At 43.9% G+C, this 19325-nt stretch overlaps 1 protein-coding gene across 3 annotated transcripts in view; it reads right to left on the minus strand.

The window, feature by feature from the left end:
* The window catches only part of LOC125461262 (protein NDRG3-like), a 129732-nt gene that overhangs the window by 54529 nt on the left and 55878 nt on the right, over positions 1-19325 (minus strand). For all 3 annotated transcript variants that reach the window (XM_059652743.1, XM_048549813.2, XM_048549814.2), the window contains exons 4-9: positions 11220-11325; positions 7928-8048; positions 5100-5162; positions 4640-4700; positions 1616-1702; positions 679-735 (exon numbers count right to left, since the gene is read on the minus strand). In XM_059652743.1, the coding sequence (XP_059508726.1) occupies positions 679-735; positions 1616-1702; positions 4640-4700; positions 5100-5162; positions 7928-8048; positions 11220-11325 (495 nt within the window). The remainder of the gene's footprint in view (positions 1-678; positions 736-1615; positions 1703-4639; positions 4701-5099; positions 5163-7927; positions 8049-11219; positions 11326-19325) is intronic.

Below are 19325 nucleotides of genomic sequence, written 5' to 3' on the forward strand. Positions count from 1 at the left end.
TACCTTTAACCACAGCCTCTTTGATGAGACTGGAAGATGGAGATCTGTCTGTGCAGTTCCAGGAAAGATGGGCACAAAATTCAGAAGCCGAAATGTTCAAGGAGTTTACACAGAAGCAGAAAAGAAAACAGAAACTGGGAGCAAGAGGAGGCCATTCAGCCCTTTGAGTCTGTACCATTACTCAGTACAATTATGGCTGATCCTTTGTCTCAATGCCATACTCCCACTTTTTCCCCATACCCCTGGATGCCTTTAAGATCTCAAAATTTATCCATCTCTTACTTGCGTATAACCAGTGACTTGGCCTCCACAGCCTTCTGTGGTAGATAATTCCATAAGGTCACTACCTTCTGAGTGAAGAAATGTTCCCTCATTACAGTTCTAAATGGTCCATCCCACATCTGGACTCTGCATACCCCAGTTCCATGCTTCGCAGTCAGTGGAAACCGTCCTCCCTGCACCCAGTCTGTCTAATCCCTCTCAGTAAAGGGAGGGTGGCGATGGAGTTGTACATTGCAAGAGTGGAGGAGTCCAGGGCTGGATAGGAGCAGATTTGACAGACAGGGGGACAGATTTTGAGGACAAAGAATCATTAACAACATCACTAAGGCTGGTTGAATGAAGGGACCTGGATGTGGAGTCCCATTCAGCAAAGTGCATTAAACAGCTTCAACTCACGCTACTGAAGTGATGAGCCAGTACAATATCATCCAGATTCGTAGTCCATCCTGAAAGCTGGAAAAACAAATAAGAGGCTGATTATTCCCTCAAGAAAGAAAATATGCAGCTCCTCCAATAAACGGGTGGCACTAGCAACAGAAGATTCACCAATCCACCCAAGACCAAGTACTTCCAATGCTTTTCATCCCAGATTTGTCTTGAAACCACCACTTCATGTTGAACCACAGGTCATAGCTATTGATGGCAGTATCAGTGGGCAATTAGGAGCTGTCCAATACTGGTGAGTATGCACAGAATGACAGGCTGTTCAAGTGAAATAAATGGCATCCCAACAAGGACCAAATCGACCCGCATAGCATACCTCTGCAAAGAAATACTACTGATCAGGAATGGGCTAAACAAACCAGACGCAGTCAGTGCATGTAACCAATGTCCCTGTAGCCCATTTGTCAGAGCTGTGTAATTAGTCTCATAGGGCTCTTGTGACACAATGAATGATAGTGTGGCTATCTCTGGGCCAGGAGGCCCGGGTTCCAGTCCCACCTGTTCTAGAGGCATGTCATGAACTAGGTAGATTAAAAATACTATGCAACTGGTCCCACTGCCCTTGCTTATGCCCCATGACCATGTCAATGCCATTCTTTCAAGTACTCAGCTGAAACTATTCAGTGCGGTGCTACAACCCGAAATCCCCTGTCAGGGTGGACTGTGCCCCTCTCACCTCGATAGTTAGTCAACACTCTGCAGGCCAAAATTCAGTAAGGCTCAATGTGAGGGCTCTTGAACTGAACAGTGAAGATATTGGAAGACAACTAATGTTGAGGGGAATCAAATCTCAGCAAAATGTGTCAGTTGTGAATCCATTTAGGAAAGGAGAGGAAATATTGGCAAGTAACTTCCTCGTAGAACAATTAAAAGGTATAGCCCTACTTACCTTTGATGCAGCCCAGTCCATCCAGCCCTTAGCACACGGGTCAATGTTGATAAGGACCAGTCCCTCAACAAGATTTTGGTGATTCAGCTGCGCACAAAAACAAAAACAGTTAAGATATCAACATCAATTCGAAACAAAATTGGACACGCTGCACTGTATCTTGTCTATCAGCCGTGGCTTAGTTAAGCACACTCATGTTTCAGAGCCAGAGATCACGTGTTGAAGTTGCACTCCAGTGACAAGATCCAGACAGATACTGTCAGTGTAACAGCCAGGGGAGGTTGCACTGGTGGAGTGCCATTGTTCAGGTATAAACTCGGGGCTACAGTTCCTTACTAGCTAGGCAAAGGATCCGATTCTATAAATGCAGAGAGCAGCAGGGAGTTCTACAAAGGATCCTGATCGACGTTTACAACTTAACCAATGTTGGGAGGACTGTGCAGCAGGTCAGGCTCACCAAGGAAGAATGTGCAAGTGAGGATCAGTGTGATACAAACTTGAAAGCGTTGTGAACCACAAACAGGATGGTGCAAAACATTGAAAGAACGCAGATTAGAAAGGATGCAGGAAAAGATTTACTAGTGTGTTGCCTAGTTTGGAGGGTTTGAGCTAAAGGGAGAGGCTGAATAGGCTGAGGCTATTTTCCCTGGAGCATTGGGGGCCTTTTTACAAGCGTTTGTAAAGTCGTGAGGGGCATGGATAAGGTGAATAGTCAAATCTTATCTTCAGGCTAGGGGAGTCCAAAACTAGAGAGCATAGCCTTAACGTGAGAGGGAAAAGATATAAAAGGGACCTAAGGGGCAACTTTTCCACACAGAGGGTAATGCGTGTACACAATGAGCTGCTCAGAAAGTGGTGGAGGTTGATACAATTACAATATTTAAAAAGACACCTGGATGGGTATATAAATAAGAAGAGTTTTGAGGAACTTGGGCCAAATACTAGCAAACAGGACTAGATTGATTGGACGAGTTGGCCCAAAGGGTCTGTTTCATTCCATCAGCCAGTCAAAGTTGAAAGGACAAGTGACAGGTGAAATTTAATGTAGAGAGATGTGAAGTGATTCATTTTAGTAGGAAGAGCAGAAATAGAATAGAATCGAAAGGATACAATTTTAATGTGGGTGCAAAAGCAGAGGGGCCCAAGTGTATACATGTACAAAGCACTGAAGTTATCTGCACTAAGTGAGAAAGTATTTGATTAAGCAAATAGCACCCTGTGTTTTAGCATTTGCAGCATGGAGCACTCTTGTGAATTAAATAACTCTAAGTGAAATTTATTGGAAGACAATTAGTGTCGGGTGAATCATATTTAAGAAAGAGATCAGATTGTGAATTCTTTCAAGAAAATGTCTCAAGGAGAACATATTTCTGGTCAATACCAAATTAGTGTAGGAGTTCAGCATGAGCAATTTCTTGTCTCATTCCCCTTATTACTTTAGATGCTCCGACCTACTGTAAAAGATTCCTTCCACTTGCCTGCTATTTCTCTCCCTGAATTGCAACATGGAGGTTTGCTCAAATAGACTGGGTGGGAGAACGGGGGAACACCGATTTACCCCATCTCTGCTCCAGCCTCCTAATTAATGTGGCTACAGGATTACAAAAATTCACCTTTATGTTGGTAAATGGGGCACGAACAGAAAGGAGACAAAAATGGTTCAATCTGCCTATGCAACAAAAACTTGCAGGAATACAATGTCTGTTGTGTAGCAAAACCATTCCAAAGTGCTTCACAATGTCAACACTGGGAAAAACTTCTTGTTATGTTTGCAGCGCTTTTATGACTATCAGGTGTCTCAAAGTGTTTTACAGCCAATGGAGTACTTCTAGTAATGTAGGAAACATAGCAGCCAATTTTCACTCAGTAAATTCACATAGAAGCAACATGATAATGAGCAGAGTTTTGTTTGTGATGTTGATTGAGGGATCAATAGTGATCAGCCTAGTGGGGCTAGCTCCCCTTCTCTTCAAAATAACACAGTGGGGTCTTCTACATACCCAAGAGGCAAATGGGGGCCTCGGCTTAATGCCTCTAAATGTAATATAGCATTTCTGACAGTGCAGGACTGGAGTCAGCTTGGACTTTTGTTGCCTGCAGTTGGACTTGAACCCAGAACCACACGATTCAGAAGCTATAAATTTAGCTACGGCTACCACAGGAGGCTGACGCAAGTCAAAGGGGGAAAGAAAAGTGGTGAAAACCCAGAGATTAGGGACCTGTTTCTTTTTTAAACCTGGTGTTTCTGTTGTTATTCCTGTGAATTTTCTCAGCTCTGCATCAGGCTAACAAATCCCTGCTGCCAACCCAGATGCCAATGATTCTTACAATTAATTCCGACTGTCCTTGTCCTGGAAATAATTTAAACATTCAGATTCTGGAATCTTGTAAATTTCCTTTCCCTCATAGGAAGAGGAGGGCGGCACGGTGGCTCAGTGGTTAGCACTGCTGCCTCACAGCGCCAAGGTCCCAGGGTCAATTCCAGCCTTGGGTCTGTATCTGTGTGGAGTCTGCACATTCTCCCCACATCTGCAGGAGCTTCCTCTGGGTGCTCCGGTTTCCTCTCAGAGTCCAAAGACGTGCAGGTTAGGTGGACATGCCATGCTATAGTGCCCAGTGCTGATGAAACATCTCACTGCCCTATCAGGGGGAAGCCGTGGACTCACCAGGCAAACCTCTCCTCTGGATCAAACTGATCAAAGAGGATGAGGCATGCACAAGATGTCAATTGAAAGCAAGATTAAAGGAGAAAATTATGATCGGGCAGTTGGTGCATGCAAGTTGCTTCATGTTATAACATGGCAATGGACTGGAGATGTTTCAGGGGTTCACTTCAAAATGTCAGCTACTGCCCAGAGCCTGGAGTCACCTAATTACCGCCAACTTGCTTGTAAATTGGATCCTCTTCATGCATGTTTTACACCAGCATGAAGGTGCAACCAAGAAGTGTGGAGAACAAGTGTCAGGAAGCGTCTGCTAGCTCAGGATTAATTAACGAATTCCTTAATAGATTTTGATACTCACTGCGAATTTGGTTAGGATGTAAGCACCAGCCCCAACTCCAATTCCAATCACATTCTGTATACTGTGAGAAAAAAAAAAATCAGAAAACTAATCATTATGCACACTTGAGGCAAATGAAGAGAAAGGTCAAGATAACAAGGTGTGGAGCTGGATGAACACAGCAGGCCAAGCAGCATCTTAGGAACTGGAAGGCTGACGTTTTGGGCCTAGACCCTTCATCAGAAATGGGGGAAGGGAAGAGGGTTCTGAAATAAATAGGGAGAGGGGGGAGGTGGATCGAAGACAGATAGAGGAGAAGATAGGTGGAGAGGACAAGAGAGTTGCAGTGGGAGAGGGATCCCCTGGGGTTTGTCCGGAGGGAGGAGATCATGCTGTTGTTGAGGGGATGGGAGGGGGATTCACAGATGAAGAGGTGGGGGAGCCAAGATATACTCCAAGCCCATTTCTGCAATCAACTCACTTTAAATGGGTTAAAACTGTGAGCAGCATCTCAGCCAACTCATCCATAGTTGGGTACTGGTACCTGCAAAATCAAAAGGCAGAAAACACGACATCAGGAACGTTCCACTGCTGTCCTTTCCATGCAGCGATTTACTGCAGCCCAACATCCTGGTAATTTCAGGAACAGCATCCCAAGGTCCGTGTGACAATCCCAAAGGCAGGAATATATCAACTTCTGAACCCTACAACCTTCAGGGACTTAATATTGAGTTCAATAATTTTAGGGCCGAAGCAACTTTTCCCGTGTCCTTTATCCATCCCCACACTCCAGGCCTTGGGCTGCTTTCATTACAGCCAACACATTTTCACCCACAAATGGTTCCCATTTGCAGCTTTTCTTTTCCCTGGCTCATTATTATCCATCCCTTTGTCTGCCCAACTGATGTGCCCTCTTGCTGGGCTCCATCTGGCTCCACCTACAGTCTACTGCTTCTACCCTTCAGCATATATTCCAACCTTTTCCTAGTTACAGTTAGTTCTGAAGGAAGGTCACTGGACCTGAAACACAGATTCTGCTTTCTCTCCAAAGATGCTCACAGACCTATTGAATTTCCTCAGCAATTTCTGTTTCTGTTTCAGATCTCCAGCATCCGCAGATCTTTGCTTTGATATCAATTTCTGGACTCACTTTAGCAACATCAAAACCTCTGGTCCTATTTACCTGAGCAGGTAATGGGTTGCGATTAGATCATCGTATTACGTTGCACAACAGCTGTTTAGAAGTAAACATTGGACCAGTTGATCTATTCCCTTGGACTTCCTACGTTGCCTCTGTTTCTTCAAGTTGCATTACCATCACATCTGGTATGAATGCAATTAATCAGTTTTGATTAAAATTATTTGCACCGGTGACATGTCAAGCACACTGTTGTCACACCTGTCTCCTCCCCACCAAACTTGTCATATACCCCACCATCATCTATGGGCAGCACGGTGGCTCTGTGGTTAGCACTCCTGCCTCACAGCACCAGGGACCTGCGTTCGATTCCACCCTCGGGGCGACTGTCTGTATAGAGTGTGCACATTCTCCCCACATCCGAGTGGGTTTCCTGCTGGTGCTCCGGTTTCCTCCCACAGTCCAAAGATGTGCAGGTTAGGTGGATTGGCCAGGGGAAGTACAGGGTTATAGATAGGGTGAGAGTTGAGTCTAGGTGGGATGCTCTTTATAGGTTAGGTGTGAACTCGATGGGCTGAGTGGCTTGCTTCCACACTGTAAGGTTTCTAAGATTCTACTATCACCTCCCAGCCATCAATGAAATGAATCTTATGGAAAGCCTGTATACATTTGCAGGTTGAGAGGCTGGAAATTCAATCTTCATTAGTAAATAAACACTTCACATTCACCAAATTTTTCCATGCTGGATGTCCAGTGTAAAGTACTGTGATGTGATTTCTGTTCTATATAGGTCACGTTATATGAACTAAAATAATGAGTAGGAGGTGTGTCCAAGGTTCTGTTCTCCTAGACTGGAAGAATCGAGTTTGCAGTGTATGTGCTCAATCTATGCTTTCTCAAGGGAGCACCAAGGGAAAGAGAAAAGTGCCTTATGCTTCCTAGAAATCTATTACTTACCTGGCAGGTTCTATTGTAACATGACTCTCAAAAAAAGTGCTAAGGAATCTTATTCAAATACGAGGTGCCATTAGTTTTGCTGGCATTCCTTTCGCATAAATAACCATCACTCAAGCAATGGATTGTTTCGTCCCCCCGCAGGCACAGGAGGTGGGCATCACTGACAAGACCAGCACTTATTGCCTATCCCTAATTGTCCTCGAGGTGGTAATGGTGGTGGTGAGCTGTTTTACACCCACATTGCTGTTGGGGTGGGAATTCCAGGATTTTTACACTGCAACACCGAAGGAACGGCAATATAATTCCAAGTCAGGCTGGTGACTTGCCCGTGGCAGAACTTCCCGCATTTGAACATGAACTGCTTTCAATATCTGAGCAGTTGCGAATGGAATCTTAGGTCGAGATTAAGTAGCTTGCTTGATGGGCACCCCATTCACCATCTTCAACATGCATTCCCTCCGTCACTGACACACGGTGGCAGCAGCGTGCACCATCTAAAAGCTGCTCCTCTGAGGGCTCCTTCCAAACCTGTGACCTCTATCACCTGGAAGGACATGGGAACACCACCCTCTTCAAGCTCCCTCCAAGCCACTCACCATCCTGACTTGGAAATGTATCGCCGTCCTTCACTGTCACTGGGTCAAAATCCTGGAATTCCATCCTTAAGGGCACTAGGGTTTTACCTACAGCACATGGACTGCAGTGATTCAAGAAGGCAGCTAACTAACAACTTCTCAAGGGCAATTAGGGACAGGCAATAAATGCTGGCCAGCCAGACAACGGCCCATGAGAGAATTAAAAAACAACTTACAACATTTAAGGCATTCAATAGGCCTGGGTTGATGCCCTTGTGCAAGCTGGCTGCTGTTTCTCTTGGGCAGAAAGGTAAGGCAGGCAAAGGGGCTAAAAAGGGAAACTTAGAGAGGAAACATATCCATTTGATCTCCACAATTCCTACTATCAACTATGAGGGTTTTGGCAAAAAACCTAACAGGAGGCTGTCAGAGCAGACCGGCAAAGGGAGCAAAAATCTCACAAGGGGTATTTGCTAGGTCAGGGTATTACAGGTTAGAAACCAAGATGATCTAACTGAATTGCGGTTTAGGATCGGGGACTGAACGGCAGAAACACCCAAGAAATTAATCCAAAATAATCCCCCAAGGTTAACTTTGTTGCAGTAGTGACACAAAAGATAAAGCCCAAAAACCTCTCACCCTGCTGGGTACGGTGGAGCTCCTTCTTGGTGTCCAGGGGCATCCACATGGCACACAGCGAAGTGCTGTGTGATTTCCTGCATGTCTTCATAGTTAAACAATGTATTGAAGCAAGATTTGTCTGCGAATAAACAGCAAAGACTGAATGGTGGGAGAACAGAGGGATGAAAAATTTCTTCACAAGAATTTTTGCTTTCTCTCTCTTTACAGAGAGTGGCCATTGGCCCAACTGGTTGATGTCAGTGTTTATGGTTCCACACAAGTCTTCATCCAACATGACTTCACCTAAACCCACTAACATAGCTTTTTATTCCTTCCTCCTTCACAAGTTAAGCTTCAATCTAGTGAGTACATCCTGCTTCTGCCCATGAGGAAGTTGCATTATCCTTTAGTTTTAGATCTCTTTTTCTCTGACCTCATTGGGTTTCCAAGACACCCTCCCATAGATTTGCTGATAGAGTCTAAAGTCAACAAAGATGTATAGGGTAGGTGGATTGGCCATGCTAAATTGCCCATAGTGCCCACGGATGTTTAGGTTAGGTGGGATCAACACGGGGAATTAGGGGAATGCGTCCAGGTGGGATGATCTTCAGAGAGGCAGTGTGGACTTGTTAGGCCGAATGGCCTATTTCCACACTGTAGGGATTCTATGAATCTATGATGATTCTATGATTCATACAGCACAGAAATGGACCCTTCAATCCAACTCGTCCATGCCAAATTTCCCAGACTAACTTAGCCCCAGTTGCCTTTGTTTCGCCCATATCCCTCTAAACCTTTGCTATTCCTATAGCTGTCCAAATGTCTTTTAAGTGTTGCATCTATACCTGCACCGGCCACTTCCCCTGGTAGTTCATTCCACGTACAAACAACCTTCTGCATGAAAAAGTTGCCCCTCAAGCCCCTTTTAAATCTTTCTCCTCTTACCTTAAAACATACCCCTGGTTTTGAACGCCCCCCCCCCCCCCCCTCAGGAAAAGACCTTTGCTGTTCACCTTATCCATGCCCCTCATGATTTTATAATCAATTTAAAGTCAACCCTCAAAAACCAACTCTGCAATGAGAAAAGACCCAACTTCTCCTTATAACTCCAACCCTCTAGTCCTGCATTATTTCACAGCGGCTCAGCACAAGATTACGTTGTCTAATGCTCAAGCCTTACAACTCTTTGCTCCACATCCCACAACCGATCCCACTCTCCTCTTTCATCCCACTCCACAGGATTAGTGGGTGATCAGACTGTAGAATTGGGCACTCGCCTCTCTTTAAACTGGTTTGCAGCAGGGATTCCCGAAAAGTAACCACTCTGCCTGAACAGGGCCACTTACTTGATGCCACAATCCATCGCTCCTATCCCTCAGGAACTCACCGCATAAGGGTCACCACAGAATCCATGTCACACCCCTGAATACCTCAACTAAAACTATGGCTTTTCCTTTAAGCTATTAGTGCAGTATTGCGAGATATGGGAGAACGCCATCAAATGGCACAACATGCTAGATACCAGCAATATCAACACCTTTCCCCCAGTAAAAAAAAAGACACAGAATCATTACTTCACAGGAGGTGGGCCATTTGGCCCAGTTGGGTCCATGTTAGCTACACATACAGCAATGAACTCAGTAACATTCTCCAACTCTTGTGTAAATTATGAAGTGCTTTATATAATCTCAGGAGAGTGCTTGAAGGCTCCTTTCCACCAGAATTTTTTGGTCTTGTTTGCAGGCATTGTTGTCATGTAGGAAATATAACACACAGCAAGGCAATTTACATACAATTCAATGACGGGCTAAAGCGTTTTAGTGATACAGACATACAGCACGGAAACAGACCCTTCGGTCCAACCAGTCTATGCCAACCATAATCCCAACTCGCCCCACCTGCCTGCATTTCGCCCATGTCCCTCCAAACAATTCCTACTCATGCACTGATCCATATGTCTTTTAAATGTTGTAAGGATACCCACATCCACCATTTCCTCTGGAAGCTCATTCCACAAGCTCACCACTCTGTAAGAAAAAAATTGCCCCTCGTCTTTTTTAAAAATCTTTCTCCTCTCACCTTAAAAATATGCCCCCTAGTCTGGAAATCCCCCACCCTGGGGAAACAACACCAGCCATTCACCTTATCTATACCCCTCATGATTTTATAAATCTCTACAAGGTCACCCCTCAACCTCCTATGCTCAAGGAGAAGTCCCGGCCTATTCAGCCTCTCCTTATAATTCAAACTCTCAGTGTAGCACTGAGTCTGAACGTTGTGGGCTCAAACCCCACTGCAGACACTTGAACACAAAAACCTAGCCTCATTTTCCTACTGCTGTACTACCATAGAATCTCTGTAGTGTGGAAGCAGGCCATTCAGCCCATCGAGTCCACACTGGTCCTCCGAAGAGCATCCCACCCAGACCCACTCCCCAAACCTATCCCTGTAACCCTGTACTTCTCATGGCTAATCCAACATCCAGGTAAATCTCATCCAAACCCGCTCCAGCGTAACTTCATCCTTCCTATAACAAGGCAACCAGACCTGGGCACAGTTGATGCTGGTTGAAGAATAAGTATTGAGAGAATTTCCTTATTCTCTTTTGAAATGATGCAGTTCTTTCAGCCAGAACAGAGGGAGGCATCTCAGGTCTTGCTTTAACATTTTAACACTAGAGCGTTCCACAGCGGCTCAGTGGTTAGCACTGCTGCCTCACAGTGCCAGGGACCTGGGTTCGAGTCCACACTCTGGCGACTGTCTGTTTGCACATTCTCCCAGCTCCAGTTTCCTCCTACAACCCAAAGGATGTGCAGGATGGATGGACTGGCCATGCTAAATTGCCCATAATGTCCAGGGATGTACAGGCTAAGTGGATTAGCCATGAGAAGTACAGGGTTACAGGGATAGGTTTGGGGAGTGGGTCTGGGTGGGATGCTCTTCGGAGGACCAGTGTGGACTCGATGGGCTGAATGGCCTGCTTCCACACTACAGAGATTCTATGGTAGTACAGCAGTAGGAAAATGAGGCTAGGTTTGTGTGTTCAAGTGTCTGCAGTGGGATTTGAGCCCACAACGTTCAGACTCAGTGCTACACCCAACACTTTCACAAGACTGAATTCCTGGCTTCCTCTAGTCTGGCGAAGGGAATGCTCAGCTATGTCAATCTGGGCAAAAGGAAACAGCACAGGGTTTCAGACCAGTGTGCTCTTCAAGTTACTGAACAATCTGCAGACAGTCTGCTAATCCCACGCCCTAGACTGGCCACACACAGATTGAGGAGAGGTAAAACTTAAAAAGCAAAGACTTACGGTTGAGGCCTATGTCGTGATAGGTCAAGATGACAGGTCTGTTCCCCTTTGGAGTGCCTCGCATGGTCACATGCAATACACCGTGCGGAGTTTCGATGTCATGTTCCTGAAGGTAGAAAAGATCGCAAACCTCCACTTAGTTTTTTGCTTACTTTTCTGAAACTCTGAATTCACAGAGCAATCTCCACTAAACAATAGCAGCAAACAATATCAAAATAAAGGAGGAAGATATCTGGTACACCAGGCCTGTACCAACACCTTGATGGAGCAACCAAAAATCAACCTTTCTCTCCTACTCCACTGCCCTTCACAGCTTTTCATTCCGAGTATTCATCCATTTTTCTTTTGCGAGGTCTCAAAATCTGCTTCAACCAGTCTTTACAGCAGTGTATTACCAAACACAACAAGTTGGTACTTTAAAGAAAGTCTTGTAGATCCTCCTTTCAATAAAGTGCCTTAAAAATTGCAACACTTGATTACCAACCCTGTCACTGGAAACAATTTCTCCTTAATTACTCACATCAAATCTTCCATTAATCTTTTCTGTTCCAAAACAACATAACCATAGCAGCTCCACTCTCTTCACACAACAGAGACCCATGTCGCTGATATTATTCCAGGAAATACAGTCATATAACATGGAAACGGACCGTTTGGTCCGACCAGTCCATGCCTGGACTAAGTTTCCCAAACTAAACTAGTCCCACTTGCCGGTGTGTGATAATGGGAACTGCAGATGCTGGAGAATCCAAGATAACAAGGTGTAGAGCTAGATGAACACAGCAGGCCAAGCAGCATCAGAGCAGGAAAGCTGACGGTTCGGGCCTAGATCTTTCATCAGCACTTCTGCATTATGAAATGCTCCAGGGTGCTTGACAGACCTATTATAAAACAGTATGATACCATGGCACACAAGGAAATATTAGAAGCTATAAAACTCTAGGTGTAATGAATGTTGTAAAGGAGGAAACAAAGTAGTGAGTTGAAGAGGTGTGGAGAGCGTGTTATGAAAGATAATGGGAACTGCAGATGCTGGAGAATCCAAGATAACAAAGCGTGAAGCTGGATGAACACAGCAGGCCAAGCAGCATCTCCAGAGCACTGCTTGGCCTGCTGTGTTCATCCAGCTTCACACTTTGTCCACTTGCCTGCATTTGGCCCATATCCCTCTAAACCTTTTCAATTCATGTACCTGTCCAAATGTCTTGTTAATGTTGTAACTGTACCTGCAACTACCACTTCCTCTGGCAGTTCGTTCCACGTCTGCACCACCTTCTGTGTGAATAAGTTGCTCTCATGTACCTTATAAATCTTTCTCCTCTCACCTTAAAAATGTAATCTAGTTTAGAACTCCCCTACCCTAGGGAAAAGGCATTTGCTGTTCACCTTACCAATGCCCCTCATGATTTTATAGAAATTTTTCATTTAGGTTGCAAACAAATTCCAACAACACAGGTTGAAAACTTTGAGATAACAAGGTGTAGAGCTGGATGAACACAGCAGGCCAAGCAACATCAGGGGAGCAGGAAGGCTGACGTTTCAGGTCTGAACCCCTCTTGAAAACTTGTATCAGTTTCAGACAATAACACGGTATGTTCTTCATTTCTGCTCCAAAATGTGACATCCTTCCTAAAGTGTGTGGACTCATCTTTGTTGTTGCTGCTCTCTAATAGATTGCTAGAAAGTGCGCCCCAGGTCACTAATGGTAACCAGGTCAGCCCCTTCAAGTGGGGTATGTGGATGGTGGTAACAGAGCAGATCAAGTTTTCAAGCTTCCACAGAAGCAGTTCATGGTTTTGCTATAAAGACAGACATAATGTTGAAGCTTTTTGTTTACACTTGCTTGAAGTGACATGGGTTCATGCGCATTCTCTGCAAACAAAAGGAACTGTTCAAGCCTTCTGCCTCTACAGAATTATCCAGGAGTTTCGGGAACCTACAGTTTCCCAACTGCTTTCTCCAGGGTAAGGTCTCTGCCACATTTGGTTTACCAACCAATCAGCACACGCTTCTCCTGTGATCGTGTGAAATTTGGAAATCTTGTGTTTGCCCTGATGAGGTAACAAAGTTCCAGCAACATGTCTCTTTTTACAGCAATGTTCAAATTCTGGATGACAAAACAACTGTTTGTTCAAAACACTTGGGAACACTTGCATCCTTAACAATGATTAATTATTATACCACATTTAAAGCAATACAAGCAATAAAATCAAAACTGACTTTGAGCCAAAAGTAAGGATGCTAGGACGGATAGCTAAAAAGTTTTGATCTTAAAAAGAAAGACTTGCATTTATAGATTTTTAACCAACATGTTTATAGATGTTATGCATGTCTCTGGAGCAGGTGGGACCTGAACCCAGGCCTTCTGGCTCTGAGGTAAGGACACTACCGCTGCACCACAGAGACCATCAAGACTTCAACTTCTATAGCTGCTTTTATAACCTCAATGTCCCAAGTGTGTTTAAGGCCAATTTTGAACTTTATTCACTATTTTAATGTAGGAATCATGTCAGCTAATGAGATAGTGTCAAGATCATCCACTTAAGTGATGCTAGATGAAAAACAAACAAACATTCATAAAAACAGGATTTCTGAGATGGTGTTTTCACACTACAGAGAGGTCAGATGGGTCTTGTTTAATAATGCATCTCAGATACAGCATCTCCATTATCATGCATGGATCTAGAAGTACTTGCACTAAGTAGCTATTAATATTTGCACCGTGATTATGAACCATTTTGACAAAAGCCAAAAGATCATTGAGCAGATACCAGGTTATGGCTATGAAAATAAAGGGACTCAACACCTATTGAGCTTCCCACCCTGAAAGACCTGGACAGCATATGGAATAGCAAGTATTCTTTAAATAACAAGGCATTTTCACTGGAATGTGGAATGGGCAGTGGGGATATATTTCTTTTTTTCTTTGAACCACAGACTTGGAATCTTTTACATTCTTCCAAACAGTCAGAGGGAATCTCAGTTTCATCCAAAAGAGAGCAGCTCCAACTCTCTCTGAACTGCAATGGATTCTCAGGCTTTATTGTAGTGTTCCAACACTGGGCAGGGCCTTCTTCTTTCCTTTATTCTATTGTGGGAATTGGGTATCCCTGGCAAAGTTGTCAGTTGCTGCCCATCACCGATTGCCTTTAAACTGAGTGGCTTGCCAGTCTATTTCAGCGGGCAGTTAAGAGTTAGTCACATCCAGAGATGCACGTAGGCCAAACCAGGTAAAAGGGCAACAGATTTCCTTCCTTGAAAGACATTAGATGACCAGATAGATTTTTACGACATTCAACAATGGTTTCCAGTCACCATTACTGAGACCAATTCCAGATATTTTAATTGTATTTAAATTCCACCGAATGCCATGGTGGGATTTGAATCTGCGTCCCTAGAAAATTAGCCTGGACCACACAGCCAATACTGCCTCCAAGCTTATGACTCAGGGCAGGCTGCTCCAAATTAAGGCACAGCTAAGTCACAAATCTGTCACTCCTTCTTTAAGATCCAAAACAAAACCAAACCATTTGACCAAACGTTTAGTGATATTGAGCACTTAATATCTTATCTGGCTCACTGTCAAATACTGTTTTATAATGTTTTATCGCATTACAGGCTCTATACAATAGCAAGCTGCTGTTGTTCAGGAGCATGGCCCCAGTGGGTCATCAGTTCCCAACATGGCTATAAACTCAGCTCTTGGTAGATTGAAAGTAAGGGGGCTATACTTCAACTTGCTCAGCTGTTACATGCTGGATGCTTCAGAAAACTGACGCATTACATTTTAAACCGAATATCATTATCCTAGCTCCGAGCTTTTAACACAGACATCACTTAGTGATAAACCCTCTTGAGAATTGGATTCTAAGGAGCTGGTAATTTAACTGGAATTGGGAGTAGTTCTACAGCGCTGGAAGGCATCTGCAATCCTAATAATCAGTTTGTCACACGAACATGTTCAAAAAGGCGTAAAGAAGATGCATATTTATTTAACACCTTCTGTGGCCCCTGGATGTTTCAAAGTGCTTTACGGCCAACTGAGTACTTTTGACACACATTCTCTGTCGTAATGTCGTAAATACAGCAACCCATTTTGTGCGCAGGAAGATCCCATAAACAGCAATGTGATAACAATTAAAGAAATCTATTGTGACTGAAGGTTCAATGCTGGGCAATGCACTGGGGCCAACACTTCTGACTGCTTCAAATTAGCGCAATGGGATCCACTTGATTTCTCATTGAATTTCTGGTATTTCAGCGCTCTGGTAGTGCTGCATTCCAATTTCAGCCTTGATCTTTGCGCTGAAATCCTGGGAGTGTGATTTGAACCCATATCATGGCAACTCAAACATTGCTCTTACCCACTGAAACAGCTTAATCATCATCCAGCCCCAATCCTCATTCAACCACATGGCTTTGATCTTTGTCCAAACACATCATCAGCTTGTTGCCGCCATGAGACGTTAGTGCTCAAAGTGCGAATGTAAAGTATAAACAACCTTTGTCACCTGAGTCAATCCTTTGACTACTTTAAAAGGTCAAGAAAATGGATAATAGTGCCCAATCATTTTATATGTGACTGTAGTTTCCGGTTATTCATTTGGTTCATAAATAACTAAACTATCAAAAGTCTAAAAGTTATTACTCTAGGCATGATCTAGAATGCTCGACAAAATGACAGAGGTGGGTGGGGGGGGAGGAGATACACACACACACACACACACACACACACACACACACACACACACACACACACACACACACACAGAATCAAACCAGAGTCCCCGGCAGAGTGAGGCAGCAGTGCTAACCACTGAGCTACTGTGTTATCTCAGTTATAAGGTGCTTTCAATTGTGCTGAGGTCATGGAGAGCACTCTACAAACGCAGAGATAATGGGAACTGCAGATGCTGGAGAATCCAAGATGATAAAGTGTGAAGCTGGATGAACACAGCAGGCCTAGCTCTCCGAGAGCTCTCTGATGAAGGGTCCAGGCCCGAAACGTCAGCTTTTGTGCTCCCGAGATGCTGCTTGGCCTGCTGTGTTCATCCAGCTTCATACTTTATTATCTCTACTCTACAAACGCAAGTCTCTTTCTTCATTCAAAATAGTATACTGACAACTTTTTGCTCACCTGAAAGATGGCAGTACCTTGCTAACACTCAAAGTTCAGCTGAAAGCAAAACAAAGCATTAACTGGTGCATTAACTATGGCAATGGCTCTACCAAGTTGCCAAACACCCCTCTCATACAATATAAAATGTTGTTTTCCCTTGAAAAATATTCTTGCAAATTATCCCATTGAGTGCAAGATGAAAAGCTTCAACAAAATGTGTCATTTACTAAAAGACACATACTGAAGCAATTCAAATGCAATAAAACTGTAGTTTTAGTTGAGACAGCCATTTTTAATCACAATCCCAATATGTCCATTATTGATGGTGAATTACTAAAGGACATAAAATAACGACTCTACTCTGTCCCATTTACAGTGCAGCTGAACACTTGCTGAAAATGACGTGAGGAATTAAAAGGTCATTACAGCTCTGAAAATTACGTCTCTTTCCTATTCATTCCCTCCAACAGCAGCAGAAACACTGGGCTTCTGCATTACAATGCTACAGAGCTTCTGAGATCAGAGCATTAATCTGTGAATTTCTAAGGTCTACTTAAAAAATGGGAGACTCAAACTCAACTGTAAAGAGTGAATTTTAATAAACTATAGCAAAGCACAATACGTACGGCTAGTTTATATTATAGGATAATAGACGCACACGCCAGGTTCCTGTATCTCACACCATCTTAAAAGCAGTTGTGTTCCAAACTATCTCAATTAATTCATATTGTTCCACACAGTCACCAAAAAATTGTTTGCCATCTCCCTATAAAATGTAACACTCTCCACATGACTTCAGATGTAACCAACTGATCCCATGCAAGTTCTGAACAACTACTAATGTCAAAATAATAAATCAAGGAAGATTTATCAGATTTCCATTTCTCGGCTTTGGTTGCAAGTTTAGCAGATATATTAAATTGATCCTTGTTTAAACTAATACACAGCAATGTTTTAATGTCATCAGGTGTTCAAGATTTACAATTAATAGATTTCAGCAGTAGTATAGAAGACTTGTGCTCTAGAACATGCCAAGTTGTTCCAGGGCAGTTACAACACTGGCACGTATCCCAACTTGGAGAATTGCCCAGGTATGTCTGTACACAAAAAGCAGGACACATACCACACAGTCAGTCACCAACCCCACTCCCAAACATCAGCAACAGGGCTGCTGACAATGCTACCAAGGAATAACCAAAGGGTGGTAGAGGTTTGGAACACTGACAGTGGATGCCGGGTCAGTTGTTAATATTATCGATTGCAGATTTAAAATTATGCTAAGCAAAAGAAATTAAGGAATATGGGCCAGAGATAGGTGTACGGAGTTAGGCCACAGATCAGCCATGATCTCATTAGAAAGTGGAACGGGCTCAAAAGTGCTGAATGGTCTACTCTAGTTCCCATGTTCCTAGAAGCTGCTCACTGACTTCCTTACAGCCTTGGTCCAAACTAGGACAAAAAGACTGGGGTGAGAGTGACTGCCACTGATATCAAGGTAGCATTTGGCCAAGTATGGCATCACATAGCCCTAGCAAAATTGCAGTCTGTAGAAATCGGAGGGAAAATTTTCCACTGGTTGGAGTCATATTTGGGAGAAGGGAAGATGGTTTTGGTTGCAACAGATTTGTCGTCCCAGCTCCAGGACATCTCAGCAGGAGCTCCCCAGAGTAGTATCCTAGGCCTGATCTCCCTCCGTTCTCTCACCAATGAGCATCTCTCCGTTAGAAGGTCAGAAACAGAAGTAGTCACTGATGATGGCACACAAATGTTCAGCATCATTCACTACTCTTCCGATACCAAGCATTCCATATCCAAATGCTGCAGAACCCAGACAACATAAAAGCTTGGGCTGATCCCTGGCAAGTAATATTCATGGCACACAAATGGCAGGCAATGACCATCACCAAGGCAGAATTGAACCATTTCCTCTTAATGTTCAATGGCATTAGCACTGCTGAGTTCCTACAATGAATATCCTACAGTTCCCACTGACCAGAAACTGAAAGGACTTGGCATATAAATAACAGCAGTCACAAAACCAAGTGACAGGCTACAAAATCCTACAGTGACTAACTCACTTCCTGACTACCATCTTGTAGATGATTCACTCCCTCAGAAGTAGCAGTGTGTAGGTTTGTGGATGTGGTCCCAATTAAATGGGCTGCTTTGTCCTGGAAAGTGTCTAGTCTCTCGAGTGTTTTAGGATCTGCAGTCATCCAGTTAAGTGGGGAGTATTCCATTAGACTCCTGATTTATCCCTTGCAGATGGTGGGCAGGCTCTGGGGGGAGACAGGAAGCAAGTTACTCACCACAAAATTCCCAGCCTCTGACCTGTTCCAGTCGCCACAGTACAGATCGGGTATCCCTTATTCACAAGTCTGAAAACCAAAAAGATCCGAAATCTGAAAGCCTTCAGATACGGGACCGGAATAGACCAGAACGGACATATACACCCATGGAGTTCAGGCCCTTTGGGGGAAAAGAAATAAACTTTGCCTGGTCCACACAAACTCAAACAGACCTAAAAAGCAAAGACCTTTTTCAAAGGGCACAAACAAACATGAACAGACTGACTGAGTAACTATATCTGGAAACCAAAACTATCCTTTATCTGGAGAAACGATCAGTCCCAAGGTTTTCAGATGAACAATTCCTGACCTGCATTTATACGGCTGGTCTATGGGGGAAAGGTGAGGGGGTGATCCTGTAGGCGAGTGCAGTGTCCCTATCTCTGAGCCAGGAGGCCAAGATTCTCAGAGGCATGTACTCTGAAAGATTGATTGTGAAAACATCTATGGTTGGTCTAGTTCAGTTCTTTGACAGTGGGACATCCCAGGATTGTCGACGGTGCTGGATTCAGCAATGATGTTCAATGTACCAGGAGACAAATCAGATTCTCTCTTGTTAGAGATGGCCTTTGCCTGGCACTTGTGTAGTTTAAAAATTCCTCCCCACTTATCAGCTCAAGCCTGAAAACGCTGTCCAAA

Source organism: Stegostoma tigrinum, chromosome 19 (assembly GCF_030684315.1).
Source record: "Stegostoma tigrinum isolate sSteTig4 chromosome 19, sSteTig4.hap1, whole genome shotgun sequence".
NCBI classification, from domain to species: Eukaryota; Metazoa; Chordata; class Chondrichthyes; order Orectolobiformes; family Stegostomatidae; genus Stegostoma; species Stegostoma tigrinum.